This window comes from Danio rerio, chromosome 13 (genome assembly GCF_052040795.2).
Source record: "Danio rerio strain M-AB ecotype USA chromosome 13, GRCz13ab, whole genome shotgun sequence".
NCBI lineage: Eukaryota > Metazoa > Chordata > Actinopteri > Cypriniformes > Danionidae > Danio > Danio rerio.
In genome coordinates this window covers 38035936-38063514 of record NC_141033.1, presented here as the reverse complement: position 1 = coordinate 38063514, position 27579 = coordinate 38035936, and the positions used below count along the sequence as shown (strand labels likewise).

The following is a 27579-nucleotide window of genomic DNA, read 5'->3' as shown; positions in this document are numbered from 1 at the left end:
ATTGTCATTCTCTGGGTAATCTCGCTGCTCATCTGAAGTATTTCACAACATGGTCTTGATGGCGAATCTCCGCCAGAAATTACAGCAATGCTTTGTTTACAAGTTTATGGCCGTTTGAATAGCTTTTGCTGTCATGTGATGTGCATTTGACAGGAAAGACTGTACCTTGCATTCGTTTCATACTAATTACAAAACCTGAAAACTTTTGTTCTTAAGTGCACTTGATGCATTTAAAAGTGGAGATTTTAAGCTTTATGTGGATATATTTCTTATGTTTGTGAAGCAAGCATTCACTGAGATTCCAGTGTGTTTGTTGACCACATAAAATGTCGTAGCACACATCTGATCTTAGCTTCTCCCCTGGAAAAACGTCAGTCTATAGCAATTGAAGATTGGCTCCTGTACTACTGTAGTAGGCGGGGCTTCATTCACCATATTGACCATTTCACTTTTCCCCATTTAAAACTGTACGAGTGACATGTCTTCTGTATTCCATCCGCTTGTTCAGTGTGACGTCACGCGAAGCGGCTTCCGGGTCCAAGCGCTCTATTCAACTGAATAGGGAGACTCATGAAATGGTAATAATAAATGTTTACAAAGCAATTAATGCTTTCGAAAATCACCATCGCAGTATATATGTCCATGCCTATTATCCGATGGCCAGAAAGTGATTAATTTTTTTATAAATTGTAAAATTTTTGGTATTCGTTATGCAGCAAGCCCAGAGATTGTTGTTTACACTATGACTTTTTGTAAAATTAACTTTAATATGTGATAGTAATACAACGTGATCATAAACAAATGATTTCTCCACTCAAATGAAACAGGAAACAGTATTACATAAGTCACAAACACGTCACCACTTAACAAGCGGATTGTCTTTGCCTACTTAAGTCGTGTGCGGCTTTAAGAGCAGGTGTAGGCAATTAACTAAGTGTTGCATTAGGAGGAGCTCTAATTAAAGGGGACATGTTTCAGAAAAAAGGTGGGATGTTCTGTTTGAATGCGACTGGTGGAAGTCTTGTTCAATTTGCTGTGTCATAGTAATGTTTTTTATGGGCTTTTGGCCAAAATAATGTCACAGCGTTACACTGGGTATTCATCTTTCTGCTCTCTGAAGGTACTTTAGTCAATTCACTTATCTTTATAGTTCTGCTTTTGATTTCGTGTTGCATCCTCCTGTTGGGCCACACTGCATTTCATAACCAAGCTGAAGGGGTCACCCAAATGTTAAATTGAACGCTCATGTGCAAATATTGTTTCAGGTGGACATTGAACAGAGTGATAAGACACACCGCCCGCTCGGCCCAGGCTACAGTTACGCAGCCGGGTGTGATGTGCTTCCAGGAAAACCCCGTTCGGCCCTTCCATGTGGCGACCCCCGTGAAACGCTCACACACATTCGCACAATCGCCTACGAGCCCCACCCTGACCCAGTAAGAGCGAAGGACAAGATCTTAGAGGGTGATCATTCACATCAAAGTGAGGACGGAGAGAAAATATTTCTACAAATTCCTACTCGGTCATCTAGACACCCGCTTTCCACCCGACGTTCCTGGGTTTTCACATCTAGGAGATCACTTCAGGATCGCCCATTACACACACAGTAGCCATGTGCTCAGATATCACTTGTCATACCCGGTTTTGCCACCAGAAATCGTATCTGATGTTGCCTGTTTTTCAAGCTCAATGTGTTTAGATTGTACAACCTCTTTGGCTTGTCTCGATCTAGACTGTTGTGCTGAGAGATGATTATTATTCTTTCACATGTTGAGCTGTCTGTGCTCTCCATTTGTTTAGAGCTGATGAGGTTTTTATAGCTCATGTTCGTCTTTGAACTCAGAATCAATGGAAAGAATGCCTCTAGTTGGAGACAAGGGATCACTCACCCCGCTATTCCACTTTATTTCACATTCCTCTTTACATTCTTCTGGTTTGTTGACTTTTCCTTCTTTCTATTGTTTTCCCAGGAAGTGGTAAAAGCTCTAGGGGGGCTGTTTACTGATACACTTTATGTATTTATGCCTTGGGTTAGTGTCACTGAAACCTTTTTTAATTTATGCATGTTGTAATGCTTTGTTGACTTGAGTTTTAGAAGATTTTACTCGGAAGGTATTTTCTCAGTCATTCACTGGAACGTCACATGCCTTTTGCAATTTCTTTTCGCTCTGGTGGCCACATTCTGATTTTGTTAGTGATACTGTAGGAATCAAAACAAAACAATACAATAATTTACAGTTTGAATGAAGCATTTTTTTCTCTTGTGCAATTTTTATTCTTTTAAAGGACATTTGCTGTTTATCTATTCGCCCTCAGGCTTTCATGATGTAGGTAAATGAAAATGATTATTAAGCTTTTTTAATTTCAAGCCACAGCATCTGCGAATGGTCCTGTATGCGTTCATGGTAGTCATCATTTGCAAAGGATGTGGATTAAAATGAATGCTAGAAAAATGTGTGTTCTTGCAAAGTGTTCTGCTTCTTAAGAAATTGTCTGGCGCATTTATCCATTCTTCTTTGGCTTAGTCCCTTTATTCTTTGGGTCGCCACAGCGGATACCCTTCTAGCTGCAAACCGGGCTTGGAAACACCCAAACACACTCACATGCACACACATACACTATAGCACAATTTAGTTTATTCAATTCACCTATAGCACATGTCTTTGGACTGTGAAGGAACTCCCAAGGGAAACCTACATGAACATGGGGAGAACATGCAAACTTCACACAGAAATGCCAACTGACCCAGGCCGGAACTTGAACCAGCAACCCTCTTACTGTGAGCCACCATGTTGCTTACTTTTCAGGAGCAATTGTGTATTTTTACTCTGCTCATGCAGTTTATTGGCTACCAGTGCTTTCAGTGACCAGCCTTTCAGCAAAAAAATCTAGATTTTATTGTTCTGCAGATGAAATCACGTGAGGGTGACCTGAGGGTGAGCAAATTAAGACCAAATTATCATGTTTATTAGGTACACTATCCCTTTTTATTTAGCTCTTTAAGCAACTTTGACTGGAAGATGATGCCATATGATGTGAAACCTTACTGTATATATACCGTATATATTTTTCAGCACAGTTTTTTTTTTTTTTTTTTTTTTTGCAAATCAGTGTTAGATTTGAGCATCGTTGGATTTGCTCTTTAGTGGTTTGGATTTTGCTGTGACATTTGCTTTAAACTTAACTGTACTTTTAGTTTACTAGAACTTCATCTGTTAAGCTCCTTTGACACAATCTACATTGTAAAAGTGATCTAGAAATAAATTGTATTAAAAAGTGAATTAAATAGAAGGAGTGGAGATCTTCAAAATTTGCCACACTGTACATTGCTCAGCTTATATAAGTAAACCCATTACAAATCTATCTTTTACATTTTTTATTTTTAATAGGAAGCCATACAATACTATATTTGTGCATATACATTAGATTAGTAAGCACTAAAACCAAATCTTGAGCTTATCCAACAAAATAACTTATGACAACGGTCTAAAAACTAGTACACCAAAATTTACATGTTATAGAAAAATATTAATTACAAAATTAAAAGAGAAGAAAAAGCAAGAGAAGCAGGAAAAAAAAAACTGAAAAAGTTGAGTTACATGCCTTTATTGATTTTTATTTCCCCAAGGTTTACAATAATTCAAACCCCAATACCCAAAACTTACCCCAGACAGGTTAGGGAGAAAATTTTTTTAATTATTATTTAAAATAATAATAATAATAATAATAATAATATAAATAGTAAAAAAATTAATAAATTAAAATAGAATAAAAAATCCAATCAAGCACCAATTTACATTCCTCAACTTCAGACTTCCAAAGCTTCTTCAATATCTCCATTTTTCACAAAGTTCAAAAACACCTCCTATGACAAAATTCTAAGGATTTTTTTTACCTTATTATATATGTGAGCTTTTCGAGAGCCAAACATGTTAAGTCCAAAGGAGGGGTGATTATCATTTTTCCAGCATAAAGCAGTACAATGCCTTGCTTGTATTAAACATAATATTTGTATTAAACATAATATTTTCTTTAGTAGACAAAGCACAACTGTCTTCATAGATATTCAATATACATAATCCAGGACATAAAGAAATTGGAATGGAAATAAATTTTGAAATATATTGAGTCACCTTCACCCAAACTTTTTGTACCTCCTCACACTCCCACACACAATGAAAAAATGTACCTTGTATCTTATTGAATTTAAAACAAAAAGATAATAGGGTTGAATTTATTTAATCTTACAGAAGTAATATAAGTTCTCATTACCCAATTATATTGCAGCTATCTCAATCGGGAATTCAATGTTGTTGTTTGTGCATTCAAACTAATGGTATTCAAGTCCATTTCTGGATTATCCATTTTTGTATCTTGGATTAAAGCTAGTCTTTTTCTCTTAATATGTTATATAATTTTGTAATTCGTCCTTTGAAGGAACAATCTTGTGCAAAAATTGAAAAATTAAGTAGAAATTTTGTAGGTTGTAATTATTTTTTGCAATATTTTACTTGAGTTTAATTTTATTTTCTTTTAATGTCTAAATGTTTGGTGACTAAAATATTAGCTTAATAAATATATGTGTTTAACAAATCTGTTTTGTTTAAACACACCAAAATACATTGCCCCTAATCACTGAAAAATGAATCAAAATATTTATTTTCAAAATGGGATGTACTCAATTATGCTAAGCACTGTAGCATATATCACAGGAAAAAATAAGTTTACAGTCCATAAAAGTCGCTTAAAATTCAGTCAGTTTCATGAATTATTTAACTGTTTAATTTATATGGCCTGTCAGGGCTGTTAACTTTGACATGATAAGAAATCTTGATAGAGTTTATCAGCAAAATCTTGGTCCTGAATCAAAGACACTTGCAAACATCAGTCCTTATCTACATAGCTCCAGTTTTTTTCCCTTCAAGAGTTTATTTCAGAAGTGCTCTAAATGCTGAAGGACTAGATTCACATCTGCCTTGCCTTTTTTCTTTTTAATCATCCAACAGCTGATTTCTCAAAACAAGCTGTCTTATGGTTCCACTCTAGAGCCAGACTCCCCACTCCACTTTGTCCTGGGAATTTGCTCTTTGAAGTGAAGAAAAAGAGAAAGCACAAATTCTATCAACATTTTTTTCCTCCCATCAGTAAAGAGGCGGGAGGACGGGTCAGCCTAAGTTGGAATGGGCATGAATGAAATGCACTGAAGAAGGTTTCGAAGCTCACAGGAAAGATGCCCAGTTCTTTATCTCCTGAACTATGCAGATTATCAGTCTGCTCTTTGTTATATCCATCCACACCAGAGTTAAAAAGGGAAAGAACATGCCCTAGGCTCCTGATGCTTAGCAGAGAGATTCATGTTATTACTGAAGTTTTTTTTTTATTTTCCCATAACTCTCTCAAGCTTTTGGGGCAGCTGGTTGCATGCTTGAATGATTAAGAGCAGGAAAGATAAGATACCGATACTGTCCACGCACGTTTTATTTCACCCTCGCTGAAGTTGGTTGGGTTCCATGTGCCATCTTAATCTCTCTACCGGTGTTGGCTTTCTCCCCTAAGCCTTTTAAGGTCCTAGCCATCTCAAAAGCATATAAATCTGATATCGAAATCCTCCTTGGTTGATTCTTTGTGATGGAGAGAAACACCTGAGGGAGCATCTGATTCATATTAACCTGCATCTCTATAAGATGAACCATTCTGTTAAGGGACATGCTGTCGTTCCCACTAGTCTTGTATCACTTCCCTTAAGCAAATGAAGCACCAAATTCTTGGAAACTTGACATGAATATCAACTTTAGGAGCCTGTTTGGCAAGCTCACCGCGGTTTCTCACTTATACCATAGCCTATTATTCTCGTAGGTGGGATAAAATAACATTTATAGTAATTATTTTGTATCTTGGATACAGCGACTCGAGTTTGGGGTTTAATTGGGTTTAAATGCTCTGTTTGTTATTTTTATTAGCACTTTTGATCGTGTATGAGCCTTGAACGGAAGATATTTCAAAGCAAGTATGATAATCCACCTCCTTTCTTTACCAGGACAGATTGTGCTGTTGTTTGTATTTTGTTTGTGTTTTGATTGCTAATAGGGGAAAAGGAATTAGCTGTGTGCCAATTGGCATAATATACACTGTGCAGTATGCCAGCGATGTTCAAATATAGAATGGACAGGATTTTAAACAATTCACATCTTATTGAAATATATGTTTTATGTGGCCCGCCATCCAATATTTTCCAGTTGTTCTGTTTTGAATTTTCACCACAATGGACATACATGTCGTACTAGATTTTTCTTCGGATGTAGTGATAACTGTGAATAAATAAGTGATTAATGGCTTGGCCACTGAGTTTTATCTGGGATTTTCTTGATAACACCATGACCACATCAAAGATACTTAAGTACATAAATACGGCTGTGGATTTTATGAGTACTGGAAATCAAATTATTTTATAGTTGCTCTATCCTCATATGTCCAGAAACAACCTCTACTATAAAAGAATTTAATGAAAATAGGTGTGAATATGAAAACAGCAAGCATGTAAGTTGCCAACATTTTCTTTTTCTTTTTTGGTGACTTGCATCCAACTAAAAAAGGCTTCTGGAACAAGAAAATCTGTTACTGTATTGGCAATTACAATAAAAGTCATCCAGATCAGTGTTGTTTGTATTTAGAATACACGCAGCACCACATTAGCGACAAATCCCCTACAGTAAACTGATGTCTTGTTCTGTTTCTAACATGAAGGAGAATTTGATTTGGAACGTTTGGTTTGTCACACCCAGTGTGAGTGTTCCGACTGCTGTGACATGAGCTATTAAGTGCTGTGTCTGTAGAAATGGTTTTACATTGGCTAAAAGCCTGCTGAATTTATGCTAGATGCCTGGTACTGTAAAGTTGTATAGTTCACTAATATTTACTTTAAAATGACATTTCATTAATGTACTTGCTGTCATTTTGACCATGTTTGAATTTTGTAATTTTGAGAACTATGTTGAAATAAAACCAATTTAGCGTTTGTAGTACCCTGACTTTCCTATATATATATATATATATATATATATATATATATATATATATATATATATATATATATATATATATATATATATATATTATAATTATGTTTATTGGATTGTCTCAATAATACAGACATAATGATATATGTAACAATAATATATCTTTAAAAGACACACAAAGAAAAATATAAACATAAAACAAGGAAGAAAAAAAAGGAAAAAGGAGAGAGAGAGAGAGAGAGAGAGAGAGAGAGAGAGAGAGAGAGAGAAAGCTCAGATTGTATATAAAACAGGACTACCCCAATAAAATACACCAGAAAAAGGCTAAAAGCTTTGCTTATTTTTCAGATAATAATACAGTTACAGTATTTTTTTATATATATATATTTTTTTTGCTTGATAAGTCAAAGACTAGGTTCCAAATAATCCAAACTTTGAACTATTATCTTTTTTTTTTTCTTCTTTTTTTTTTGTATAATATATGGGTTAGCTGTTCCAAGGAATTAACTTAAATGAGCTTGTGCCAACCTTTAAGTGATGAAAATTTATCACTAATCCAATTAGGTAAAATATTTTTTCTGGCGGCAAAGGTTAAAATATTATACTACTTTTTAACTAATGAAAAAATGCTTCCATAAGGTATACCCAAAGTCAATGAAACTGGGTCAAAATCCAGCTGCCCGTTAAAGATTATTTCTTTTTCCCCCAGCACCAAAGATCAATACCTTTGCAATCTGTTACATGACCACATACAATGCGTTAAAGTACCTACTTCAGTTTTACATTTAAAACACATTGGCGAATTAAAAGGGTTAAAAAATGTCTGCGGTTAGGAGAGATATGGAGTTTATATTGTTTTATATTGTATTTCTCATCCCATGTTTCCTCATCAATATCATATAAGTCTTCCTCCCATTTGGTTTTAAGACTTTTTCTATATTTAATTAACCTTATTTTATTGAAATTACAAAAGAGTACTGTGTAATTTTTCCTTGTATAGCCATAATGGTCAAGTTAACTGCATGCATTTCAGGGTCCTCTACATTTTCCCGTGCATTTGAATATGCGTGTCCCTGTTGCCTAGCAATGTCTGCTAACAAAAACACACTTTCTGATAGCAAAAAAACTAACTTTATTTCAAACATGCCTTTCAAACTTCCAAAAATAGATTTTTACCTGAAACTTTGCTCTCCCGCTTGTGCCGAAGTGTGCTACACACCTTCATGGGATGTCTGTAAAGGCAAAAATTCAAAGCTTCATTTTAAAATCATCACTTGAGTTTTAAATCTATATATGACATGACAAAAACCTGATTCTGCGCAACCTTGTATGACTGGTCAGAATGATCGATATGGCCATTGAAGTAGTTCTAGAATTTTGTTAGTTTTAGTGTCAATGAGGCTTCCCAACAAAGAGAATGACAACGCTGTTATCATGTGACATTCAAGAGACTAAAAGAGTTTTAATAATCTGAACTACTTAGTTTTTTTTTCTTGTTTCAATCTAAAAGATCCTGCCCACGCTGCTCAGAGCAAAATGTAGATAAATACATATGTTGTCTCAATACCAAATCCAACACACAACACAATTTCTATGACAAAGAATGCATAAATGGCACAGAATGCATAAATGTGCAAATTGGGACACACCCATTGTAAATAATTCAGACAACTGAAGAAGAGCAGCTACCTGTGCAATGGAGGAAAGTAGGAGGTAGATCCATAAATCACATACTGGGGTGCTGATGACAGTTTTGTGGCTGGCAGACACTGTAATTGCATATCATTACTTGAAGGAGCACACCAAGCTCCCGTTTGAGAGACTAGCTAGCTGTTAGAGGGACCTGTGATGACATCAGCTGGTAAAACAGTCAATGCCTTTCTGCTTATTTGGTATATCTAACACAGACATTGAAGACAAATGTTTCTAGGTATTGTGGTGAAGCTGTTTTTTTTTCTGATGCGAATTGATATGCTCAAGCACTTCAGTTTGTAAGATAATTGTGTGATCAATTTGGTGTGTATTTTATGGTGTTGTGGCAGCCTAGGGCAGTCTCTCACAGACAGACAGAGAGGCTGATGGGTCTATTCAGGGCACAGAGTGAGAGCTGATGGATTCCCATGCCTGTTTTCTTGTTTACAGCTGCAACAGCAGATAGCTAGCATGTTCATCAGGCCCCCTCTCTTGCTCACAAATTCCTCCCACATTAAGCAACAGTGCTGTGCCTTCGCAGTCGAGTGGATCTTGCATTCCTTGGACAATGACAAACAGATCTAGGCTGGATTCTTCCTTTGCCCACTGTCTCTTAAATTAAAACAGAATGGTCACATCGTTGCTACAACTTTAGGGCTGAATGAACTCGTTTTCTTGGCTTGTTAACAGTGAATGGGTATGGTTGCTCCAGCAACTGAAGAAGTGAATGAATACACAACATTGACCTCACTAAATGCTTCACATAATGAAGGTTCAAGTTAAAAATCCCATTTTAGAAATGTTCACAGCATCTCACAATATTTTGTACATTCCATTTAATTTTTTTAAATTTGACTTTATTTTAAATCTGAACCTTAGGTAAAGATAAAAAGTGCTTTGTTAGTAAAGAATAATCGACTCTGGTCTATTAAATGTGGCCAAGGAAGAAGAAGGTAAAAAAAATGTCAGCTTCAGTGTCAGCTGCACATCCATGATGCAAATCTCCCCTTCCACCACATCCTAAAGGTGCTCTATTGAGTTGAGAACTGGTGACTGTGGAGGCCATTTGAGTAAAGTGAACTCAAAGTCATGCTCATGAAACCTGAGATATAAGATGATTCGCACTTTATGACATGATGCGTTATCTTGCTAGAAGTAGCTATCAGAAGATGGGTACACTGTGGTCATAAAGGGATGGACATGGTCAGCAACAATACTCAGGTAGTCTGTGGTGTTGACACAATGCTTAATTAGTGCTACTGGGGTCATAGCGTTGCAAGAATATATTCCCTTCACCATTACACAACCACTACTAGGCTGAACAATTGATACAAAGCAGGATGGATTCATGCTTTCATGTTGTTGACACCAAATTTTAATCCTACCATCCGAATGTCGCAGCAGAAATCGAGACTCATCAGATCAGGTAATGTTTTTCCAATCTTCTATTGTCCAATTTTGGTGAGCCTGTGCCAGTTCTAGCCTCAGTTTCCTGACAGGATTGGTACTTGGTGTGGTCTTCTGCTGCTGCGGCCCATACTTCTCAAGGTTGAACATGTTATGCATTCAGAAATGCTCTTCTGCATACCTTGGTTGTAACAAGTGGTTATTTGAGTTACTGTTGCTTTTCAATCAGCTTGAATCAGACTGGCTAATCACCTCTGATCTCTGACATCAACAAGGCGTTTGTGCCCACAAAACTGCGCTCACTGGATATTTTCTTTTTTTCTGAATATTCTCTGTAAACCCTAGAGATGGTTGTGCTTGAAAATCTCAGTAGATCAGCAGTTTCTGAAATACTCACACCATTCTGTCTGGCACCAACAACCATGCCATGTTCTAAGTCACTTAAATTTTCTTCCCCATTCTGAAGCTCGGTTTGAATTGCAGCAGATCATCTTGACCATGTCTACATGCCTAAATGCACTGAGTTGCTGTGCTGCCATGTGATTGGCTGATAAGAAATTTGCGTTAAAGAGCAGTTGAACAGGTTTACCTAAGAAAGTGGCCAGGGAGTGTACATTTTGTTATTGCAAAAAACAGAAATGTGCTCACATCTAGAAAATCTTGAAGGCAGGTGCTCGATCAAAAAACAAACATTAGTAGCAAAAAATCCAAAGAAAATCGGCACACTGCCACTTTTGCTTTCAAAAAAATCTTTAATGTCAAAGTCATTATGTTTCGACCGACATGGTCTTCATCTGGCAAAGCATTGTAAAAGATTTTATTATTTTATTATGATTTTTTGCATTTTATTATTACCATTAAATTTCTCTATGGAAATGTTATAGTTTTAGAAATATTGCAATGCTTAATTGCAATAATTCATGTTTTTCCAGTACCGTACAGGCCTATAATACTTTAGATGAATATAATTTTTTACATACAGTGTCAGTGTATAATAATGTTGTATTCTTTCCAGAAAAAAACAAAACCTTAAAATGAAATAATAAAAAAAATAAATACATATTGTAAAACTTTCAAATAGTGTGATTGTATTTTTTTTTATTTGAAACTTTTAATTTAAACTTGCATATGTTTGTTGGACATGTTTGTTGGATTCTTTCTTTTTTCTTTTCTTTTTTTTTTTAGTTCGGATTGTGAATAAGTCAAATACAAATCTTGGTTTATACATTTCACTCAGCTCTTGTATACACCCTGTTCATTCACTTCTTTTTTTGTTGTGCATAATTGTGCAAGCAGAATATTTGACAATAAATCTTCATTTATTCACATGTCATCTGACTTCTGCAAAGTAAACCGAGAGAACGATCAGGACTTACATTTATTTAAAGGGGTTTATGCTGCGATAATTATCTGCTGACTGTACTTTATCCCGTTTATTCAATGTTGAGTTGTTATTTCAGGATGTGAGAAGAGCGATATATTTGAATAGGTCACAAAAAGAACTAAACTATAGCACAGTGTAATCCACTAAGTAAGCAGTTATTACACTAAGATATTTGATCTCAGAATGCAGCGATTGACCAATCACAAGTGAGTATTCCAGAAAGTTGTGTAAGAAGGATAAATAACAGTCCTCAGTGCTCATTCTCGGCAAGTGTTTAGAATTTTTTTGCACTGTAAAATATAGGTTATGCAGGCAAAAGTGGCACATTACATGCTTTTCACAAAGGAATGAAGCGTGAATTCATAAAACTCTCTCTGCCAATAGAGGCTGTAAATAGTTTCAGCGTTCAATCAGTCTTGTAACTGTGGTCTTCAAAGACATTGACACCCCCGGCGCTGCTTACGCTAGCACTATGATGAGGCTTTTTTCTCAGTTGCTTAAACGCTTTGGTATTTTTCAGACATTAAAACGCCTTTGAGCAGTGTCATGTTTGGGAGACATTGGCAGCCTTTGTTTTGGCCTTTTGCACGGCCATAGATAATTGATAACGTTCAAATTCAGATGGGTCTCAGTGCTGATTTGCATTAAAATAATTTTACATGGAAAAATGTTTCCTCATGCGTAAATGAGCATTTGTTTAAACCAACAGGCATTCTGACTGTTCGCTGTTTCAGTGTAGTTTTTTTCATGTCAGTCTTTTAACGTATACATTTACCTCATGAAATGTATTTTCTCCTGCAGGTGGGAATGTTCGCCTAGCGGTGCACTTCATGAAACGTCATGTCAACCTGAGATGCATTGTCAGGCAGCACTACAGAGGTAGTTTATTTCTTCTCCTCGTTGGCTAAAGGTTTGTGTATTTTTTTTTCCACATTAACGTGCCTCATGATTGTATCAGAAGCACCTGTGTTGTTACTACTTCGTACAGCTGTCAGGCTCAGTCGGGGGTCACTGTCCGGATCACTTTATTTTGGAAAAAGTTGACTGAAATATGTGGAAACTCACGATGAACATGATTGAAAATACATTTTATGCCGAACTTGTGGTTTCAAGTCAAATTTATAGAGATCTAAGAGAAACGTCTTTGAAGAAACCACCCTTTATATCTGGCTAGACAGTTGGAGACGAATGCACTTCATCCTAATAGCTGCAAAGCTCAAATACTCGAGACCAAAGCCAAGTCAGTCTGAGTCAGGCTTGACAGCAGCTCACAAGGAAAATGTGGTTTGCTTATCTTAGTAAACAAGTTTAGACTAAAGTTTCAGTGTGTCTTCAGAGGTATGCATGTCAGACTTCATGAAGGAAATTATAAACTTCATTGTAGGTGATTTATGTTCAACACGGCTCAAAGAAATACAAACAATGTAGGAGCCTACAGACTAATAAGGCTATCCGGTATAGATTATTTTGAGTGATCTAGAAAAAACAAAGAGAAAAAGCAGCCGACCAACAATTTGCTTGGCCTTCGTTTTTCAAGCTAAATTTGGCCAAGTTTGGAGGAAATAAAGCGGAATACATCAAACAATGTGGTTTGTTTTAGTTATATCGAGTTACATATTTGAAACTTTATTGACTGAGGGGCAGCGGGGACATGAAGTCGCCCAATGTTAATGTTCAACTTTATGCCATTTTCTCAAAAACAACACAGCGTAGGGTTGCATAGTATTCAATTTTTCCCATGAAGAGGGCGTTGGGGTCAGTCTATCCTGCTGATGCTCCTGAACATTCATCGTCTGTGAGAATTTAATATGAATATCATACTTATTTCCCTCCCACCTTTCCATTTCAACCATTTTACCATTGTAAATTGACTGTATATACAGTAATAATGCCTTAAATGCTTTCCAACCCACTTTGTTTTTGACCTTCAGAGTTGCGTGTATTTCCCGAGCGTGTTGTAGTGTGTGCCAGTCCTCCAGAGAATTCCGCACTTCCCAATGGAAATCTGAACCTGGATGTGGTAAGAACTGCTTATGTTATAAAATAATGTTTATAATCAGTGTCGGAGAAGCTCCTTTTTAACTAGCTTGCCAAGCTACAGTCTACTTAAATAAATGTTGTTAAACTACAGTCAAGTGACCATCTTTAAAAAAAAAAAATGTATATATATTTGTCTGCCCAAAAGTATCTGTTTTGAAGCTAAACTGATTTTATTCTGTGGACAGTCTGTGGGCTTGACTTCTGAGGTGGTGACTAGTTATTCTCCAACTCTTTATATAATATATAAAGAATGTAAGAAAATGAAGTACATGTGTCTTTACTGTATAGTGTTTCCCAATGTTGAACCCATTCTCTGCAAATGCCATGAAGTGGGTTCTGGACTCATGTAGTTGATTCCTATGCGTTTTATTCTTCCCCTCTCTTATTATGGGGTGACAAATGAGTAGTTGAATGGGACTGATTGGTGAGGCTCTTTTTGCTCTATACTGTTCTGTGAGGTGGACCACTAAATTCCTTTGGCCTAAGACACGGAGCCCTAGCTTCTATATTCCAGTGAGTGCAGCATGTAAATATGACCACGAAGCTGTACATCGAAAGTTCATAGCAGACTTTCTCAAACGTTTTTTCACACAAAGAGGCCCTTTTTAAGATTTGAAAGGCTTTTTATGACACAAACAAACAACAAGTGGGTGAAATTATGTGAAAAATGTGTGAAATAATGGTAAGTGTGGTATTGTAATGTGGAAGATATATATATATTTTTTAAGTATTTATGTTGTAATTTTACCAAAGTATGCACTGGTAAATGAATGTTCAATATTTGCCAAATATATTCCTACATTTGCAGTGACCTTGGTTTATAAATGGTTGAACATTTTAAAGAGAAACACATGTAATATTGTGTAAAACTGTGGAAAAATAAAACTCAGGTTTATTTGTATAACTCTTGATTACAATAATTCTTGTTTCAAAGCAGCTTTAGAAAATCGCAATAGCAATAGAACATTTTCCTACCCTACCCCCCTCTCTCTCTCCAAATTGCTTTCTGTCTCAATACTGTCCTATCGAATAAAGGCAAAAAGCCAAAAAAAAAAAGAAAAAAAAGAAAAGTTGTATATTATAGCATTACAATGAAATTGAATTATAACTTACAATCAAATCTCATCTAATTTTTGTCCACAAAAATTTAATCAAATATAAGTTATTATATCAAAAACATAGTTAACCTGGAGTTTTAAAGCATATAGGTAATGTCTATGAGTAACGGACACCAGCTAGAGAAGTGCTAGTGAAGACACCTTACTCCTCTTATCTCTAAAGGTGCTCTATTGACAGACGCTTAAGGTCATGGTCTTTAGCCTCCTCGTTAGAGCAACCAACTCAGATGCAAAAAGCCGGATCCTAGCTCGGAGCAGCTAGGGTGGTGCAGGGCTGGCTCTTATTACATTGGTACCGTGACTCAAATGGAAGTGAGGTTTAGGGGGGTGAGTTTAATGGACGCCATCTAGTGAAGTGTTATGCAGGTAAATGTTACTCCTCTTTCCTCTAAAGATGCTCTCGCGGCAGACGCTAAAGGTCATGGTCTTTAGCCTCCTTGTTAGAGCAACCGACTTCCATGCAAAGAGCCATCGGTTCGATCCCAGCTGGAAGCGGCTAGGGTGGTGTAGGACTGGTTGGGTTACATATGTTTACATGTTTAATGAAGTTTATTAAGTGGATCCCATCAATGGCGCTTCACAATCTCTAGAGGCCTCGGGATGAGTATCCCCAGGTGGCAATTGAAAACAAAGAAAATTATTAGTGTAGCTGCTGTTTATAGTGTATTTAAACAAGAGATAATACATGTCAATGCCAAAATGAAGAGCTATAAACGAAAATAGGAGTTATATAAACAAACATAGAAACAAACAAATAAAACATATCATCAGTATTTCTAACAAATGGCCTGGTGCAATAAGACATCAGGAGTGTGTCCTACAGGTGGTTTGTCAAGCCCACTCACCTGCATGGAGCACACTCACACATCCCACAGTTATTTGATGCATTGCTTGTATGCTTTACTTAAAAGATAAGTCTTTAATCTTGTTTTGAGTGTGTGTCTAAGCCTCAGACATTATCAGGAAGGCCATTCCACAGTTTAGGAAAAATGTGTGTTTTTTTTTTTTTAAGTTTAAGTTTTTTAAACAATTAAATCGTTCATAATTTGTCAAAGTTACAAATGGTACAGTCACATTGCGATATCGATGCTGAAACGATATAAAGTGCAGCCGTAGCAGAAACGTCTTTACTTTCATAACACCTTCAATGCTTTATTTACCGTAGGAAATGAAATCCAGTGTGTTCTGAAGTCACGAGTTGCATCACTGGTACACTATGTGTTTTGCTTCAGAAGCAAAGCCACAGTTTTACTTGGCTCACACATATGTTCTCTTACTCACCTACTTTTATGGCAACGGTTGTGTGTGTGTGGGTATATGAAGACGGTGCTTTGGTTCAGCAGGATAGTGGTTGGATCTCTGTAGCCACAAATGTCCAATCAAAAGCATCCTCATTTGGACATCCCGCTGAGTGTCCCAAGTCTTGCAATCTGCTGCATCCTCACCCCCCTCAAGTCTTTTCATGTCCACTTCTTCCCTCTGAGCCTTATCCTACTTTATCTTCCAATAGAATCCTGGGAAATCTGCACAGAGCCGCCCACCTTGGTCGCACATCAAGGACAAAGACAGTTTCCCATCTGTTTTGCCATTAAAGTCGGTACTTTTTTGGGTTGAATCATTTACCGTTGTTTTTCTTCAAGACGTTTTGTTTCAGCCTTTTTTTCCTGCGTTGCTTTGGCTTTCAATGAAAGCAAGAATTGTAATAATTTGAGTGAAGTTATCCAGTTCGACAGTGAAAAGTTCACATTGTGTAACCGCTTTTCCAGTTCAGGGAAAGCAGGGCCCTTGTTTTTGCATTCCCCTCTTCAGGATGTGGTTCTCTGTGCTTGTGTTTGCTGCGAGGAAGGGTTAGCAGGAGCTTGCGGTGGTGCTTTCACTATTTGGCAGATTGGAGAAGAGAGGCATCAGGAGAGCGAGCTGGAGTTTCTCTCATGACAAAACAATTATTTCAGTTACTCCGCACTAATTTGTCACTGGAAGCTTTTTCAGCCTCTCTCTCTTTTTTGTAAACCAGAAAAGTTATGAATCTTATTAGGAAATGTGGCTCAACCGTATGAGTCACATACAATGTACAATTTCAATTTAAAAATGATAATGGCTCGGTGAATTTGTTCTTCCAGTGTTGTCATATGTTTATGGTGAGCTGCTCTCACCGCAAAGCTTGACAGCGCGAGTCTGAATGACGCCACATGTTTTCAGGGAGTTTGGGAATTTGTCTGTCTGTGGTGCTTCTATATGATTTAGTGCTTAGTTTGGAAAACAACCTTTATATCAGCTTTACTGGGCTGCCATAACACCTATCCGGAGGTCAGAAGGTTGGACAGCGAGTGCTAATACAGCGTGTGGTTTCTTGAAGGAGTGTGAAAAAGATATGTGGTGCTATTTGGAAAGTTGAACCCTGGAAGGGATGTTTCATGAACTGGAAGGTGACTTGTGTTCCTTGTCAGGGCCAGATTAATGGTTTCTTGAATGATTCACATCCTGAAGTGGTCAAGCTGGATGGATCCTGCATTGTTGCATAGCAAAGAAGTGATGCGAGTGCTGTGCACAGTCAGCATTGCATCATGTCATCACGATAGAGGCGACAGACATCTCTTCCTTTTCCTTTTAATGCTTTTCCTGAAACACTTTCAGAGGGTTTCTTCCATTGAGACTGTTTTTGGTCACACCTCACATTAGTAGTGTTTGTGCTCTCTTATACTCACTAAATGTACATTTAATTTAATAGAAATAAAGTAAAAGAGTAATATTGTGAAGCAAAAAAAAAAAAAAAAAAACAGCAATTACTGTGATCTTCAAGGTCACGTAACCTTTCAGGAATTATTGGAATATGCTGAGTTGGTGAAGTTTTTGTGCTGCTTAAGATTTTCTTTTTTTTCCTTTTTTTTTCAACTATTTGATGAGTAATGTAAATGTCTTTACTGTTGTTTAATCAATTTAAAAGCTATAGATATATTTAAAATTTTATATATATATATATATATATTTTCACACTGAGGACAATTGACATACTCAAAAACAACTAATAAAAATAGGGTAAAATGCTCACCTATGTTCCAAAAGGAAACGCAATGCAACACAATAAAGAGCCGACTATAAAAGCTTAAACAAAAATGAATATGACAAATAGTTCTTGTTTTGTTGAAATCTTTTTTTCTTTTTTTCCATTTAGTTTTGCCATTTAGACTTGTGAGAACATACTTGCATGTTGACAGAAGATAAATAAAGTACAATTTACTTTGATCTTGAAGTTTTGAGACAATTTAGGACTGTACAATATTTTCTCTATATAATATATAACTCTATTTAATTTTTTTGTACATTATTATGTTATATTATTATATAAATGTCTAACATTATTCAGGTACCAAAATTCAAAAAAAAAAAAAAACACTGTATAGTCTTTATTGTATAAATAATTCAATACAATTCAATTTTGTCAAACTTCCAAACATAATTTCTTGTGCATACTGTTACAGGCCTTATAAAGACATCCTAACGATAAACTTTTACTCTATTAAACTTTGCAGCGACTACAAATCTATACAAAAACTTACTTGTAGTTTTTGTTGTGCTTAGTACAAATGTGCAAAAACAAACGTATTTCCAGACAACTAAGTTTGTTTATCCTAAAAAAAGCTCAATAATCTGCCAGCAAGGTTAACAAATAAAGATTTTTTGTTTAAAATAAGAATATTTTACGCTCCCCACTTGCAGATAATTTAGCTTGTTTAAAGGATAACATCTCTTTATTTTGACATATTTCTGAAAACCAAAAAAATTTTTTTTTGCTTGTTTTGAAAATGCTTCTTGATTTAAGAATTTCTGCATATATGAACTAGAAACAAGACAAAAACTTAGTAAGAAAGCATTTATTTACTTTTTTATTTGCATATCGTGACTATAGATGCCTAAACAATATCCTGTACAGCTCTAAAGCAATTTGTCTAAATGTGTATCTTTAAATGTTCCATAAAGTGCTTTGAAATGGGAATTTTCATTCTCAATCTAAACACGAAGAGTGGGAGGGATATAGTGTAGCTTCGCACCTTAAAAAACAAAACAAAAAAAACAGGCAATAGCATTTTGTTTTGTCACTGCTCTTTCAGTAAGAGTGGTTGAGCACAAGCACATCAAATGTGAATCGTCTTGGAGAGGGCAGAGCATGTCAGATAATAGAGACCATTTGATTGGCCAAGATTTGATGAGATACTGACGTGTGAGGTGACGTAAAAAATATTGTTGCTCCATTTAGGCGGAAGTGACAAACTACAAGCTTCACATGTTAATATCAGTTTCATGTCTTCTAAATGCAAAGTTTGTCACTGTTTTAGAGCACACTAGCTAATAGATCTCCTAAAATGAACAACACTGATACTAACATCTAAAAAACGTAGATTTTAATTTAACTGGTTGAAAAACTAGAGCATTCATTGAAACATATCGCTTACCTAAAAATCTAAATGGAGTACATTTGACCATAATGTATTTGTTTGTTTCACAGTTTCATGATTTCTTTTGTGTAACATAAATAGTTTTTGTCTGTGTACAGTATAATACGGTGTTCAGTGTTGTCTTTTGTTAGTCAGTTTAGCATTTTGATGGAGCCGCATCTGTTTTTCTGAATGTGTGCTGCAAGAATGGTGCAGATAGAGGCCTTGTAATGAAGCGGTGGATCAAAGCTCAGGGCAGATGTGTTTTTACAGCCTTCTCTCTCTCTCTTTGGGGAGAGCCCAGTGTTTATGGACATAATTTATCCTTTCTTTGTTCCTCTCCTATCTCCATTTCTCACTCTTTCCAACAGCAAGTCACAGTACACCAACAGTTCAGGGCTCATTGTCACCTAATCTGGTTTGTCTCCACTAAAACAAGGTGGATTTTTATTATTTTTTTGGAGTGGTTATGTTTTATAGATGCTTTTTATGTCTGTGCTCTGGGTTAGATGGTTGGAACATTGTTTTGACAGGTACTTAGAGAAGACGTACTCCATTCATGTATTTTATCACTCCCAGTTTTTTTATGCTATTCAGCTAATACAGGCAGATGCTCATCCTCATGAAGTGCGTAGGTCGTATTGTTTGTTTGCATTGGTCTTGCTGTGGTGTGCAGAAATGAATGTGAATGGAAGCAAGGCTGTGTTCTGTTAGACTCAAGTCTCCTCAAAGACTTCATCTTCGGGATGACAGCAGTGTTACGCAATGATGTTTGGATGTTTTTCCATGATGGCAAAAGACAGATGTGTGGTGGATGCTTCCGTGGTTCACTTTAGTCTCTCCAAACATTTATATTCTTAATGATCTCAGTACATTATTCATAGTTAAATGGATTTACAAGCCTTCAGTGGACAGTACTTTCGCAACATGAGTTTATTAATTTGGTTGGTTGATTGATTGATTAAATGATTGATCAAGACTTCAATTGCTTTCATTGGTCTCTACTTTCACAACATTTCAGATCAATTGATTGATTGATTGATTTATTGATGTATTGATTAATTAATTGATCAGGTTTTTATTTGCTTTCATTGGTCACTACTTTCACAACATTTCAAATCAGTGGATTGATTTGATTGATTGATTGATTGATTGATTGATTGATTGATTGATTGAACAGGCCTTCATTTGCTTTCATTGGTCATTACTTTTGTAACATTTCGGATCAATCTATTGATTGATTGATTGATTGATTGATTGAACAAGCCATCATTTGCTTTTATTGGTTGCTACTTTTGCAACATTTCAGATTGTTTGATTGATCGATTGATTGATTGATTGATCCAGGCCTTCATTTGCCTTCATTGATCACTACTTTAATAACATTTCAGATCAATTGATGGTTTGATTGATTAATTGATTGATTGATTTAGCCATCATTTGCTTTCTTTGGTTGTTACTTTTGCACCATTTCAAATTGATTGATTGATTGATTGATTGATTGATTGATTGATTGATTGATTGATTGATTGATTGATTGATTGATTGATTGATTGATTGATTGATTGATTGATAAATTGATTGATCAAGCCCATATTTACTTTCATTGGTCTGTACTTTCGTAATATTTCAATCAATCAATTACTCAATTATTCCATCAATCTGGGATCAGTTTTGATACACAATTCATATGTAAAAAATCTGAATGATTGTTTAATTTATGAATATATTATTAGTTATTTTAAATATGTATTTGTAAATAATTTTAAATAAGTCTTATTAATGAAAAACATAAATTGAAATGTGTGAATTAATTAATTCTATATTATAATAAAAAGTAATTGAAATGATGGAATAATTAACATGTCCTGTGTAATATTTTATATAATTATTTAATAATAATAATAATAATAAAATAATAATAATAGACATTTTTATCAAAGCTTCAACATATTATTAATAAAGTGCAAATATATTAAATGAACTATCATGTAAGAAGTTATAGGATGTAATTCCCCTTATTAAGTATAATATTTGTGTATGTTTGCACTTCCACACAATCAAAAAACTTAATTTAATATTCACATATTTGCTTTAAAATATTGATAAGTTATTGAAGTGCATATGATGAGTGAATTAATAATGATATGACATATAACCTGTGATATGTCATTTAATTTTTTTACCATATGCTTTTTTAAAAAATTTGCTTATGCTTGCATTTCCACTCTTGCTTTTTTTTTCTAAGTCACTGAGACAGACTTGCGTGACCTTTGCTTTACTCACAGTGACTGCAGTAAACTTGTTGGGACAGTCCTGTTAGAGAAACCTAGAGTTAAGTGCTGGGCTCAAGGGCATTCTGGTCACGGTTAAACAGCAGGTCATGGATCACCTCTTACTGACTGATCTTTATCCTGATCCGTAACAGCACTTCCACTACCCTCATTGAGGGCCTTCAAGTGCTTCTCTAACACTGATCTGTCTGGTGACTAATGAGTTCAGATCACGTGATTAGCGCTACATGTTTGTTTGTTTACTAGTACAGATGAGCTGTTTTAAGAGTGTCCTTTAAGTGTGCCAGGACTTCAGCTTGACTCATTCAACTTCATTTCATGGCTAAATACGAATGCTTGTGCTTATGGAAAAGATTGACTCATTTTCTTTCTAAAATGACTTGTAGTTGATAGAAATGCCTTTCTAGCTGACATGTTCAACAATCATTTAGCGTAGAGAGTTGAGACATAAATAAATAGTATGTGGGCTGCTCTCTCCATTCTGGATTCTGCTGGAATTAGCTTCATTTTCAACTCAGAGGTTATATCTGACAAAAACTGCTTTTGTAACTCCCGAGGCATTTACAGCTTTGACATTTTAAAGGGATGATCCAGAGTGTATTTTTAAGGCTTGGTTGTGTTTATAAGATGCAAAGTAATGTGTGCTCATGCTTTATTTGTAAAAAAATCACGTTAATTTGTTCAAATATCTTACTTTGATTATATACAGCTACTCAGCTAACATAAACCAGACAATCAGATTTCCTAGTTCCTCTGAAAGGCCCGCTTCAAGAGACTCTGGTCAGCTAACATAATGTGCTGTGATTTGCCAATCGGCTCCACGTCACCAGGAAAAGCGTCACACCCCTACAAACATGTCCTTTGTAAACACTGTCAGTCAGAATAGCTGTTAGCCATATCAGTTTGAGCCTGAATCAGACAAAAATTAAGAGGACACAGCTGAACCACCTGCCTGCTCTCTAAAAAAATCTGACAAGTGTCTTTTATAAATATTTGATTAAGGCATGTGTAAGTAATATGAAATGGTCACATATCTTTTGCGAGTACGTTATTTATGTTGTAGAACGCAAGGAAAGTGGCCACTGCAGAGACACTGCAGCGCTGGTGACGATTGTGGCTGTTTACATCGGTTTTGATGGATAAATATAAATATGTAGCTAAATTGTTAGCGGTGCCAAACAGCATTTCCCATTGTTTACATTCTTGTTTATGTCTTTCCTCCAACATATTGTTAACGCTAAACTATGCATGTAATAGATCAATTTTAACAAATAAAAAATACTTACAGGTTGTGGCTCACAATACACAGCCTCGTCTATTATGGTTGGTGCTGCTCCTTCTTTGAGGAGTTTTTAGCCATATCCAGCTGTAAACTGGGAGAGATTCTAGAAGCTGTTCTTTGTCAAATGCTAGCTATATGTTTTTTATCATTCTCTGGAACTTAATTAAAATTAAACTTTAAGCACTTCGTTTATTGTGTCATGTCCTTCCGAAGCCCAAATAAAGAAACAGAACAAGCTCTGTGTAAAAGCAGTGTGTAGAGGCATTTTAGCTTTCTCTGCTATAACATTACAGCACCTCTGGCCATGCTCCTTTGCTGGCGCTGGGTGTATACGCGTAAGCTGAAGCATTTGTAATCTCATTAGCCCATATGTATGTATTTTTATTTTTTTTGTAGTTCCCAAACTTTGTTTGCTATAGGCTTTGCTAAGCTAACTCTGTAAAAGCCAATAGCTGTGTCTTATTTCAGAGGCTGCATCCTCCGAAGAAAAAAAAAAATCCAAGGCTTCTTCGAACGCAACCTCAAAATGCGATCTTCGTTTCCTAGGTAATGAAGGACACAATCGGTGGATCCTTCGGCCTTGAACGTCCCAAGATTTGTTGCGCACTGATAACAGCAGGACGTTTTCCTGGATGAATTAAGTTTATTTTACTTAGATATCTAAACACATGTTAAAAAAACAAAACAAAAAGAGTATGACATGTTTCCTAAAAAGTGATTTTATAGACAGTTTACATTTTTATGTGTACATGTATGGGTCAAAGGAAATATATTTCCAACTTCTGTGTACCTTGTTTTGCCTTCAGATCGCTTAAAATAAGTTTTAAAATCATTTTGAAATAAAGTCATTACAAATTTTATGAGCACTTATTAACAGCAGCTGTTACGATTGCCTGGTGACCTCTGTCCTCTGTAGGCTAGATCGTCTCATGTCAAAATGCTTGGTTCAGCCTGTGTGGACTTTGAAAGACTCACCTTTGAAGTCAGCATACTTCGGAGAATGCAGCATCTGAAATGCTAGTGACTCCCTTTGCATTGAACTTTAAGCATATGTTTGTGTTCACACAGCTCCATTTCACATCAACTAAAGTTTAAAAAATGATATCGTAGTGGACCAACCCTTTAATAATGTATCAATCAATCAATCAATCAATCAATCAATCAATCAATCAATCAATCAATCAATCAATCAATCAATCAATCAATCAATCAATCAATCAATCAATCAATCAATCAATCAATCAATCAATCAATCAATCATTCATTCATTCATTCATTCATTCATTCATTCATTCATTCATTCATTCTTTATTTATATACCACCTTACTACAACCAAGGTTGACCAAAGTGCTTTATACCAGTAAAAACAAATAAACAAAGCTAGAAAGCAAACAATGAAAAATCAATACAAGAAATATCTATAAAATAGAGCAAAACATTAAAACAGAGAAAAGTGTCAGTGCTACTATGCATTAAAAGGCTTGGCTTTAAACAGCAGGTCAGTGATTGTACGAAACACAGTAGAAAGGATATTTCCAAAGTTCGAGACCTGCCACTGCAAAAGAGCGATCACCCACATGCTTGTACCATAGTTAATTCAATATTAATTATTTCATGATAATTGAGGCTGAATGTAAGAATTAGGAGGTGGAGACAGTCAAAAATATACTTTAAGGTAATAATTTCAAGACAAAATATCTCTAAATACACATACTAACAATTAAGTGATTTTTGTTGAATGATGATTGTGTGATTTTCTTTTTTTATGAATCTTCAATGATTTTTATTATTATTTGCTATATTATAAATGTCCTTGTCTGTATTAATCAGTGTTTTGCATTAGGGCTGCATGATGTTGGACAAATCCAACACTGCGATATTTTGTTTACAGCGATATAAATTATGATATTAATATAAATACACTGGATGATTTATTAATTAAATAGCTCTATTCTAAAAGATTTCATGATTTTAGGGGTGATTAAATTTTGTACTATGGAGTGCATCTGCGAAAAATGTAATAAATTACAAGCATACAGTGCTCAGCATACATAAGTATACCCTTTACAAATCTATTTTTTTAATTCATATGATTAATAGGAAGCTATACAATATTATATTTGTGCATATACATTAGATTTATCAGTACTGAAGGCAAAAGGGGAGCTTAACTAACAAAATAACTTACGATAACGGTCCAAAAACTACTACACCCAAATTTATATATTATAGAAAAATATTAAATGCAAATTTAAAAAAAGAAGAAAATCAAGAGAAGCAAAAAAATTAACCATTTAGTTTAAATTTTGTAGGTTGTAATTTTTTTGCAAAATTTTGCTTGAATTTAATTGTATTATCTTTTAATTTTTAAATATGTTTGGTGACTTTAATAAATATTTCTGTTTAATAAATGTGTTTAGTTTAATTGCACCAAAACACATTTCCTATATTCACAGAGAAATGGATAAAAATATTCATTTTCAAAATGGGTTGTACTCAATTATCCCGAGTATACTTTATATAAATGTGACAGCAAAAATCAAAGTAAAATAAACAGTGCTTTATGGTTTTCTGTGGAGTCTAACAGTATTCAAATACAGACAAATTAATCAAACGTAAAATAACATGATCATCATTGTAAAAATATTTGTATATAATAAAATAAAAATAATATTAATTAATAACTGTCTTTTAATCTTTAATAAATAATCTAATCATGCGATGTAACTATTGCTGATACACACATTGTGATATCAATGCTCAAACGATTTATTGTTCAGCCCTATTTTGCATGCTTGATTAAAATAAATAAACAAATAAATAATGGTGTCAAAATTAATTGTTTCTTCAATGCACCACGATGCAGACGCGGACAATTCGGTATCGGTTCAGTAATAATAACCGGTTATTATGTACTGACGTCATTTATCTCATATGCGCTCGGTCGCGAGAGAGGTGAGCGCGGGTATTTACAACAGTCCAAGTGCCAACTTAAAAACGCAGAAACTGTGCAAAATTTCTCTGCGTGTGTGTGTTTTCTGGACAGTCTTTCACTGACTTACAGCAGAAGCCTCTATTTCTCTGCGATTGAGGAAATGAAAGTGAACTCCATTTCTCACTCTGTGGCCCATTTTACCTGCTGGCGTGACTTTTACTCTCAGCTGCTGACGTGACTTTTCCTCCCCTCTCTTTTCCTCTCGGCTGTTACGATACTTCTGGAAATAGATCTGCATTCCCGCAGATGTACCTGTGCATTGTCGCGGGACCCGACCAGATTTCAATAAATTTCAAAATAAAGCACGGGAGCGATCGGTAACTCTGGTGTAATTTTAACAGAAGCAGGCGCACACAATATCGCTCCCGAGCGAGCTAGCAAGCAAGTGCGTGCGTGCGTGTGTGTGTGTGTGTGTGTGTGTGTTTTTGTGTGTTTTTGTGTGTTTGTGTGTTTGTGTGTTTGTGTGTGTGTGTGTGTGTGTGTGTGTGTGTGTGTGTGTGTGTGTGTGTGTGTGTGTGTGTGTGTGTGTGTGTGGGTGGGTGTGTGTGTGTGTGTGTGTGTGTGTGTGTGTGTGTGTGTGTGTGTGTGTGTGGGTGTGGGTGTGGGTGTGGGTGTGGGTGTGGGTGTGGGTGTTTGTGTGTGTTTATACAGACAACTTGTTATAACCCCCCCCAAAACAATGTGTATGGAAATCATCATCAATGCACCTAGATAGCGAATTGAACCGAATCGATGGCATGATAATCGTAACCGAACCGTGAGACCGGTATAGGTTCACACCTTTATAAATTAATACAATTGACATGACAAAAACATCTTAATGACCTGTAGTGTTAGTGTAACCAACTAGCATCACTAATTATCATTTTCATAGAACTTCCCTGTTCCCATAGACTGACTGACTCAGTTCTCTGTTCAGCTAACAAATCACTCTAAAATTCTGACTTTAGTTTCTTTCCTTATCACTCATTCTCCTTCCCTTGTTCTTCTTTGAAGGCCAGCAGAGTACATGAGAGAATTGCTTCTTGGGTGAATTTCCCTGGGAAAGAAACACTGCTTCATTGTTACCGTCTCTTTCATCTGTTTTTTTCCAAAGGTTTGTAAAATGCATATGAAGACATTGAAATTCAAATGCTCTTCCTCTCCTGTCTTCCATGTTTTCCAGCGTGCGTATGTGCACTGTATCTTTGACGCTTCCCGGGTGTGTTTATTTTCAGTGGACTTATCGTTAGCGAGCATGAGAGTGTTTTGGTGTGCTTGTGTGTCTGGATATCCCCCTAAAAACCATCCAGTCTCGGTTGCAGTGGCCGGAGGGACGTGGTAAATGTTTTTGCATGCGTCTAGGAGAGAGTTTGACAGACAGCGGTCATGGATGGACACAGTCTACAGATGAGACAGCATTTGTTTTTGAAATGGATTGTTTTTGAATGCTAGTGGCCCATGTTACAACATGATTTCATGATGAATACTTGTCTGTGTGGGTGAACACACACCGCAGAGAGTCTCTAGGGCTAGCATAGACTGTTTTCTCAGATCTTCACACGCCTTAACCTTCCCACTGCCTTAAAGTGAACCTACCTACTAGCTATTGATCAGCCCATTCAGAGTCATTCTGATTTATGTGCAGTCCTGCTAAACCTGCTGCTTTTAGACAGCTTGTGGGAACAGCCTTCACAAAGTTGGCCCTTTCAGTCTGTGGCTGTTTTTTTTAACAATATTTTGTATGTGACTTTAATAAAAATTATTTCATAATAGTTGATAAAATTGTAGAAACAATATGACTGTGCCTTGTGATTATATGTACATTTGCAATCAGAATTATTAGCCGCCCTTTGAATTATTATTATATTTTTTAAAAAATATTTCCTAAATCATGTTTCACAGAGCAAGGAAATTTTCACAGTATGTCTGATAATA

General features: G+C 35.7%; 1 protein-coding gene and 2 long non-coding RNA genes across 5 annotated transcripts in view; 2 read left to right on the top strand and 1 right to left on the bottom strand.

Moving 5' to 3' along the window:
* Positions 1-16485, bottom strand: part of LOC137487424 (uncharacterized) — a 51480-nt gene extending 34995 nt beyond the window's left edge. The window contains exons 1-2 of the long non-coding RNA XR_015506263.1: positions 15939-16485; positions 8193-8248 (exon numbers count right to left, since the gene is read on the bottom strand). This is a non-coding gene — a long non-coding RNA (uncharacterized LOC137487424). The remainder of the gene's footprint in view (positions 1-8192; positions 8249-15938) is intronic.
* Positions 1-27579, top strand: part of LOC147841155 (uncharacterized) — a 102241-nt gene that overhangs the window by 45744 nt on the left and 28918 nt on the right. The gene's annotated exons all lie outside the window — the stretch shown is intronic.
* Positions 1-27579, top strand: part of slx4ip (SLX4 interacting protein) — an 81003-nt gene that overhangs the window by 40218 nt on the left and 13206 nt on the right. For all 3 annotated transcript variants that reach the window (XM_087277680.1, XM_087277679.1, NM_200411.1), the window contains 2 exon segments: positions 12301-12378; positions 13431-13519. In XM_087277680.1, coding sequence (XP_087133806.1) covers positions 12301-12378; positions 13431-13519 — 167 coding nt within the window.